Source organism: Cervus canadensis, chromosome 11, assembly GCF_019320065.1.
Source record: "Cervus canadensis isolate Bull #8, Minnesota chromosome 11, ASM1932006v1, whole genome shotgun sequence".
Lineage (NCBI taxonomy): Eukaryota > Metazoa > Chordata > Mammalia > Artiodactyla > Cervidae > Cervus > Cervus canadensis.
In genome coordinates this window covers 23,180,498-23,189,358 of record NC_057396.1, presented here as the reverse complement: position 1 = coordinate 23,189,358, position 8,861 = coordinate 23,180,498, and the positions used below count along the sequence as shown (strand labels likewise).

The 8,861-nt window shown below is 48.3% G+C and overlaps 1 protein-coding gene across 4 annotated transcripts in view; it reads left to right on the top strand.

The window, feature by feature from the left end:
• Window positions 1-462: 462 nt before the first annotated feature.
• The window catches only part of CADM1 (cell adhesion molecule 1), a 345,769-nt gene continuing 337,370 nt past the window's right edge, over window positions 463-8,861 (top strand). For 2 of the 4 annotated variants that reach the window (XM_043481609.1, XM_043481611.1), the window contains exon 1: window positions 561-724. In XM_043481609.1, coding sequence (XP_043337544.1) covers window positions 592-724 — 133 coding nt within the window. In that variant the 5' untranslated portion in view covers window positions 561-591. Of the gene's footprint in view, window positions 725-8,861 lie in introns of all 4 variants that reach the window. The other 2 variants (XM_043481608.1, XM_043481610.1) reach the window with 2 other exon arrangements.

Genomic DNA, 8,861 nt, shown 5'->3' with positions numbered 1-8,861 from the left:
GCACGCATGCACTTCTCCCAGATTGTTTTGTCAATCCGGGGACCTGCCTTCTCACTCTCTACTCTCGAACAGCCCCCGATTCCCAAAGATCTATTCCTTCGGTGCAAGGTGAGTGACGGAAATTTGCAACGTTTGGTTTCCTGGCCGGTTGCACCCGGTGTACCGGGCAGGGGAGCCTCCCAGGGAGATTTTCGTCGTCGGTCTCCTGGAGCGACGGCTATAAACATTCCTAATAAAGGTGTACAGGAAGCTAGACCCCGCCCCCGGAGCTGAAGCCCCTTACACGCTAGGGGCCCAGGAGAACACTTTTTCCTGGATCCGGGGGAAGCGAAAACGAATTTTAGCATACACATATTTGCATACGCCCCTCCCCCTGGCCCCGCCCCTAGGTGGCGCGGGCGCGCCGCCGAACGCCAGCGCCAGGGGGCGGGGTGGGGGAGGGGGCGAGTCCTCCGAGAGCCGGGTTCGGCTCGCGGCGACGTGATTGGTCGGCCGGGACTCCGCCTCCAGCGCATGTCATTAGCATCTCATTAGCTGTCCGCTCGGGCTCTGGAGGAAGCCACCGCCGCCAGTCTGAGGCAGGTGCCCGACATGGCGAGTGCTGTGCTGCCGAGCGGACCCCAGTGTGCGGCGGCGGCGGCGGCGGCGGCGGCGGCGGCGCCTCCCGGGCTCCGGCTCCGGCTTCTGCTGTTGCTCCTCTCTGCCGCGGCACTGATCCCCACAGGTAGGTGTGGGCACCGGCCCGTTGGCCCCCTAAATCTCTTAAGGCGCTCCAGTGGCCGTAGCCATGGAGGGGGGAAACGTTTCCATGACAACCTTCCCCCACTTCCTAAATCGAAGGGAGTGTGGAGAGAAAACTCAACGGCTGAGATGGAAAGGGTTGAAGGGATCAGTAAATACCCTCTTTCTTGCCCAGCTCGGTGCGAATTAGAGCCCTTGGGGATGGTTGCACCCACACCTTTTCTCCCTTGCTTGGTGCGGAGTGCAGTGAGAATGAGGGGCCCCGGGGGCTAGAGAATATAGGGGAAGGGGATGGATCGAAGGCACCCCCCGCAAACCTTCCGGACCCTCCCAAACTCGTTGCCGTCCCCGTAACTTGCAGGTCTTTCCGCCTTCCAGGACTGCCCATTCGCCCCCACCTCTCCAGCGGGCCCCCCATTCCCCATCCCCGTAACCTCCCCATGGCTGACTAGCGGCCGCCTTTTGCGCGATTCCTCACTGGTCCACAGGACATCCCGACTCATCTGGTTTGATCGCTCCCGCTTTCCCCGCGCTTTGCCTTTCCTCCCCTGTCCCCAACCGCTCGCCCCTCATGTCTCCCTCCAGCCGGATCGCCGCCCCCCCGCCCCCTCTGCCCGGCTGCGGGCTTCCTTGGCTGGGCTCCAGGCAGGGAAAGTTCCCCGGGCCCGGCCTCATGCGGGGGTGGGGGCGGTTGCTGTCGCCGCCTCTGCGGGCAGAAGCGGGAGTCCGCAACCCGCCTGCCCCACGGCGTCCTCCGCCGCGAGTAGGGACACCGGATTTCCAGCCCGCCTGTCATTTTCGGCAGCTCGGGGGTGGTGGGAGGGAGCGTTCGCGGCCTCTGCGGCCAGTCCGGCACCCTGCGGGCCTCCCGGCGCCCTCTGTGTGCGGAGCCGTCTTGGGAATTTGCCCAGGGGCGGCTCTGCACGCCCGGCTCCTTCCCTGAAGACGCCGAGCACTCGGCAAGGAGCACGCTGTGTGGCTGCCCGAGTGCGCGGCGCGTTGGCGCGGTCGGGAAAGAAGAGGGCAGTGTTTGCTTTTGCTAACAAAAGGGAGCCGGAGCTCTTCCCCAGCGGAGAGCCGAGCTGTGCTGCACCCTGCCTCCCCTTCCCGCCACCGCCGCGCTCCGCGGCCGCGCGGCATCCCCGCGCCCCTGGCCGCCCGCCGCGGGCCGGGAGCCGGGAGCCAGGACTCCCCGGCTCAGGGCCGTGGGGGCGGGGAGGTGCTGGAGGGGCTGCAGCAGGGCTTGGCGCCTGCAAAGCCCCTCCTCACAGCTCGGGAGCCGCAGGACCCGCGAGCAACAAGTGGCAGAGGACATCGAGAGCTCAGCCCCCACCTGCGGAACCCCCACCCGGGCGGGCGCAGCTCTGGGGGCCACGGTGTGGCTCCCGGGGCGCCTCTCCACTTGGGCTGTGCCTTTTGTTTACACGCTAGAGGACACACAGTTACGTAAACACCGCAGGAGACACCGTAGGAAATGGGGAGATCTGCGGGGCGCCAGTTCTGGATTTGGGGGAATGCCGGGGTGCTTGCTCACCCCACTCCCCGGACAGGTCTGCGAGTGAGCTCGGCTTGGGAAACCTATCGGGGATCCATTGGGGTGGAAATCTGTCGGCAGCTTCAGTTCCAGAGCTGAGGAATTTTTCGACCCCTGCCACTGTCTCCGGATGTTGTTTATGTGTTTTTCCACTGTGAATTCTTAATTTATGAGTTACGAGATAATTGGGTTCAGCCGATGCCGTTGTGGTTACAACTTCATTTCGGGTGATGTCTCTGACTGGATGGGTTCAATAAAATGTTCTGAACGAGATCCCTCTGCTGCTGCATTGTAAAAAGCGCCAGTGCTGTTTAAACGTGAGCGTGAGTACAGGCTCAGTAACTGGCGCATAATAAAGGCAACAATAGACTTGTATTGGCTGCAAAAAAGAAAAAAAAGGTGGGGTGAGGGGAGCGCTGGCCAGGGATATTGCTTTTGGACTAAAAATGGGAGCCGTGCAATGCCGCTTGGCCGCAGAACAGGATCAGATTATACCTCCTCTGTCCAGCCTGCTCATTGAAGGCTCGGGGTAGTAGCGGCAGTACTATATTTGTAAGTATCTCGCTGTAAGAAGTTGCCTTCCCCAGCGAGGGCTGCTGACTTGGAAAGGAGCGGTCTGGAGCTCAACCGTGCATGTCAAAGCTACAAGAAAATTCTGTTGCCAGTTACCATGGAAGCAGCTTCTTGCTCTTGTGTACATCCCTGTTTGTACCCTGGTTATCAGATTGTGTTCAAATTAGAAAGTAATTGGGTTTGATTTGTAGTGAGGGGATGAGACAACTTTCTTTAAATCTTTTTTCTTTGCTTTTAATGTGTATTTTGGTGCTCAGTTTGAGAAGGGGTTTTGGCCTAACCCCAGGTCCTAGACCTGGAGATTAGATTTCAGGTGGGGACCCAGGGACTTATCTTCCTTACTCTTCTTACTTTAGGCTTTCTCTGAAGTCTCCAGTTCCTACTCCAGGATTAGAGAAACCTGTTGGCATTGCCTTTGAACTTCATTAGGCTGTTTCATTCACAGCCTCACTGGGGTAGCCATCCAGGGCTATTGTGCAGTGGGGTCCCAGTTCTGTCTTCCCCTGTAACTGAACCCATCTATCCCCTGGAGAAAATCTCCTTCCTGTAGTGTTTGGAAGAAATGGATGTTAATGGAATGCAGCTAAAATGGGATCATCAAAGTCACTCAGTGTAAATCATGCCCGTTAGGTTTGGGTTGCTGGCATGCTGTTGTTTTTGACCCTCAGTGAACCCCCAGTTTGTCACCCTCCTTTTCCCTTTTCAGCTGTAGAAAGGATGGCCAATGGGTGGGGATGTGTAGTCTGCTGGGGAGCCCAGGGGCTGAGTTTTTGCCTGTCGCAGCCTGTTGGGGCTTGTGTACCGGGGAGGGTTAGGGACTTTACAAAAGTGCCGCCCTGCTATTGTCGCCGTTCCCTGCATCAAATCCCGTAGCCGCGGGAGGGACTCACACTCGTCTGTGATGGCTTTGATAAAATACCCCTCATTAATGCCACTTTATATTTACACTGTGTCACTGGGGACGCACAAGGCTTCATTTAGTGACTTGTGTGACGAGACAAGCTTGCATTATTTGCCTGGGACATTTTGGTGGAACAAGAGACCCATTGAGCAATCTTTTGAAATGAACAAATACGGAAAAAGGGGGGAAGAAAAGAGCAGGCAGTGCTGCGGAACAAAGAGCTTTATTCATATGGATGTTGTACATGCTTTATCCAGTTTTCCCCAATGGCCCTCCGGGGACAGGGGAGTGGGACGGGGAAGAAGCCAAGGCAGGACATTGGCGCTTCCTCTCTGGTTCCCTGACTTCGTGTTCTTATCTGACTTGGTCCTCGGCTCCCTGGACTGCCTGACTGCTCTGCTCAGCTCGCTCGGCTCCCTCTAAAACCCCCGAAGGTAATGGTTTCCTGGGTCTAAAAGGGAGATTTTGAAATCCTTTCTCCCAGCTCTGAATTTAAGCGGAAGAAAGTGGAAGCTACCTGTTGAGATGGATGGTTGTTGGTGGATATATCGGTTGAATGGAAAGAGATATCACTTTTCTATATGACATGTGTCAGAAAGTGGTTGATAGTGACTGTCAGACAGGTAAGAGGTCTTGCAATTATAGTATTAGCCTTATTATTTATTTTTAAAGAAATGCTTTGAAAACTAAAATCCAAAATTTTCATGATCATGAAAGGTGCTTTTGGAGTTTTCGGTGCCTTTTGCCCACACCTGGTATGTTTTGGCCTTAAACATAAGTTTTTTCTTTTTTTTTAAATTTTTCCTTGGCCTGTATTGCTAAGTGATTTTCAGGCTTTAAAAACTTTATAATATTGCTGTGAATATAAACTCAGTCTCTTGGTTTCTGTATGTGACATTTTGATACTTAACTGGCCACTTAGAATTTACATTTTAAAAATGGTTTTGTGTGTGTTAACAAAAGGCCCATTTTTATGCAGGGGAATCTCTTAAATTGGGCCAAACTAATCAATGCTATGATTTGAATGGAAATTTACCAGCATATGAAGAAATTTTATAAGAAATACATCCAAAGGATTCAAATATTGTATCTCTTTCTTGGGAAGAATAGTACTGACCATCACGCTGGGCATTTTTAACAGAAAATCCAGGACAGAAAGGAGAAATCACACAGCGACATCTGTTGCAGTATTGAAAATTTGCTGCTTTGAGTTGCTAGCAATTAGTCCCATTTAAGCACCTAATGGTATCAGTTAACCTGTGTGTGTGTGTGTTTGTGTGTACTCACACAAATATGTATATAGCCACATGCATATGTGTATATATATGCACTTACACAGAAGCTCACTCAGTATTCATAGTCATATTTAAAATTGTTTAATAGAAACTTGTAACGTTTTAATGCAAGGTTCTTTTTCTTCATATCACCTGTTGAGGAAACAAAGAGTCTTACAGTCATGGAATTTTGGAAAGGAGAAAGGTATTAGAAATCATCGGTAAAATCTCATTATTTTGCAGCGTGGCAGACAAAGCCCAAAGAAGGAAGGACCACTGAACTGAGGCTCAGTTAGCTGTGCTTCTGGACGAGGAGCTGGTCTCCTGATGTCCAGCCTGTGAACTGTCTCTCCCATCGAGGATGTCCAGTAAGGGATTTGCATCGTGGGTTAGCCAGCATCGCTGGTCGGAAGAGCTTGTATTCTGAAGGCAACAGGAATAATTGTTGTTCTCGGTAATAAACTACTGGATCAGAAAGAACCAGTTTTTGGTTCTCTCTGGGCAGAAAGAACCAGTTTTTGGTAAGGTTGTCTGTGGTATTGACGAGTGAATTTGAAACCTGTGGACTTTATCTGCAGCCACCACGTGAACGTTGTTCAGAGCACCTGCGGAGGGGAGAGCTCTGGCTTTGTATTGCGGTCCTAAGTCAGGTGCGTGAAAACCAGGCTTCACAGAAGCTTCAGCTTTAGACTTTTAAGCTTCAGTTTGGTCATTTCAAGGAGTAATGTTAACAGTAGAACTGGTTCCATGTAACTAAAGAATAAAGGAACAGCCCTTAAGAACAAAAAAGGTGTCTTTGATTTTCTTACCAGGTACTTGTCCTTTGCATTAAGCCTGGGACAAAGCTGAGAATTTCTTAAAGACAAAAATTATGTTATTGCTGCAAGATGACCTTTTTTATGTTGATTGTATTTTCTTTTATTTTTTCACTTTATTATGGAAAATTTCAATTATACGCAAAAGGAGAACGAATGCCATATTAACCCTCTGTGCAGATCACCCGGTTTGATAATTATTTACCCATGGTCCACAACCTTCTGTATACCTCCTCCCCATCCCAGGTAATTTTTAACAAATCCTGCATATCCTACCAGTTCTTCCATAAATTACTTTAGAACTAATCTCTTTAAGATACGGCTCTTTCTGTACACCCAAAAGCATAGTATCATTAGCTGAGTGCACATTTTCTCCACTGGTGGAATTTTTGCCCTAGTCTTGCTGCACCCAGGAAGGTGGAGTGCAGGCTTGATACAGTAGGTAGGAGCTGAGGCAGGCAGTAGAGAAGCCAGAGCGTGATTACTGCCTGCGCTGAAGAGACCTTTTTGTGTGGTTTGGTTTATTTTGAGCAAGGTTTTGTTTGGATCGGATAAGATGAGTTTTATTGTTGTGTAAATATGGTTGTGTAAATATGCAGTAATTGTAGCTAATCCTTCAACTGTGGCAAGCTATGGAAATCACCCTTGGTGAGATTGGCCATTTCTAGACTTTCTCATAATGAATACTCTGCATCCGAAGACTTCTGCAGGAAAGGCTATTTTAAGTTCGATGGCTGTGAGATACCCTCATTCAGTATATTTTTCTTTAAATGTCTCCGTGGTATAAATGCCTTGGCGTTTTGTGAATATATGGCTTAAAAGAAAAAAAAAAAGTTTTTTTGGATTAGCTAAGTGCTAATTTCAGCTTGTATTCTGTAACTGAAATGATCACAAAATGCCTTCTTTGGTGTGGGAAACCCATTCGGAGCTGTAAGTATTTGGGCTTTGTTTTTGTAGAATGGGGGTACTGGATGGTAGGAAGAGAAAATGTTAACTGTTTTTACTTCTCGGTATTTGTCCATTAATTTAAAATGTTAATTAAAAATTTCAGCTAGAAATGTTCGAATATTTCGGTGTTAATTTCGGAACTTTTTTGATTTCTCGGAAAACAGGTTGGTTCCATTTTCCAAGGTTCTTGAAATGTGAGGGTGTGGTGTGTGTGTGTGTCCTTTATTTAATTTAATTTTTAAAATTATTTTTATTGGAGTATTGTTGCTTTATAATGTGCTAATTTCTGCTTTACAGCAAAGCGAATCAGCTATACGTATCTGTTTTTTTTTTTTTTTGATTTCCTTCCCATTTAAATCACCGCAGAGCATTAAAGTAGAGTTCCCTGTGCTAACTAATGAGTAGATTCTCATTAGTTATCATACGCAGTGTGTGTTTGTCTTTTAAGAGCTTCTTATTCGAAAGTTTTTAATGTAGACTATAAATCTGAAGCATTTGGGTTTTTGGTTTCCAGCCAAACAACTAATTACACATGAGATGTTTTGGGGGGGGTGTTGGAGCAGCCTTGGCCAGGTAAAACCCACCTCCTGTACCCCTTTTCTGAGTTGGCCTGGGCACCCGAAAAGCACAAAGGAATGCCTACATTCAGGGTTTGGGGAGCGCCACCAAAATCGAATAAAAAGCCTTTGTTTGGAAACCATCAATGAACGAAAGAACCCACTGGAATGTTTGTAATTACAAGTGGCACCTCCTTGTTTAAATTTCAGAAGCCACAGTTTCTTTTTCAGAGATTTAAATTGCAGGTTCTAGCCAGCAGCTGCTGTTGTGGTTAATGGGCACTTTCTCTTTGAAGATCTTCCAGTGCTGGTTCTCAAAAGCTTTGGAGCAGTTGGCCTTGAACTAGGGTTAGAAGAAAGGGAGATGGAGGTATTTATATACATGCACAGCAAAAGTGACATGTGGCCTTTATTATTACTCAAAAGAGGAACTTGATGGTAAGGTTTCCGGAAAGACGAACAGGAAGGAAAAAATCTATTATGACTGACAGGTGTCTTGAATGGGATGATTATCTTACGAGAGATGTGGGGTGGGGAAAGTTTTTTCTTTTAGTAGATGTTTTCCTGGAATATAGTCATTTGACCCAACATTTTGATCTAGATAGTTCAGAAATGTTAAATAGGCTTGAAATGAAAGTGCTCTGATATATATTTAAATGCTACTCAGTGTTTGAAGTTGATATTCTAGTGACATGGACTTTTAAAAATGCCTAGAGTAAGTAGCTTGCTCTTGGCAGTCTCCCGTGGTAAGGTAGGCAGGCACTCTAAATCCTCTTGAGCCATCCCGCACTAGACAGCAACGTCAAGTTAGAATTAAGTTATGAGGTCCCCCGAGGGGGCAGGGAGGAATCTGCTTAAAAACAAAAGGTTCCCAGGCCCCATCTCTCCTACTGTCTGTGGCACATCTCCACTTGGCTAGCAATAATCCAGAAGTTAACATGTCAGAAATTGAACCTTTCATCCTAGGTCTCAACTTTCCTCAGAGTCTCTAGACTGCCAATGAATGATATCATTGTCATCCTGGTCTCCAAGGCCTTGAAATTTGGAGTCTTCTTTTTCTCTTCCTTAGCTTTCACCCTTGGACAGAAACAAAATGGGATAAAATGGGGCTGATTATTTCTTTACTATATTTTCGGGAAGCCTCAACATCCTCTCCAAACCATTTTTTACTAGCAGAAGCTCCCTACTGACTTCCCTTCTCCCAGCTTCTGTGAGTCAGAATTTAAGTCCACCTTCCACAGCTCTGGGCCTCCCTCATGGCTCAGTGGTTAAGAATCCACCTGCCAAAGCAGGGGACGTGGGTTCGACCCCTGGGTCGGGAAGATCTCTGGAGAAGGAAATGGTAATCTACTCCAGTATTCTTGCCTGGGAAAAAGCATGGACAGAGGAGCCTGGTGGGCTACAGTTCACAGGATTGCGAAAGGGTTGGACACGACTTAGCGACCAAACAACAACCGCAGCTGTAATTTTTTCCTGGACAGGATCATGACACTGCCCTAGCAGAAAACCTAATCTCAA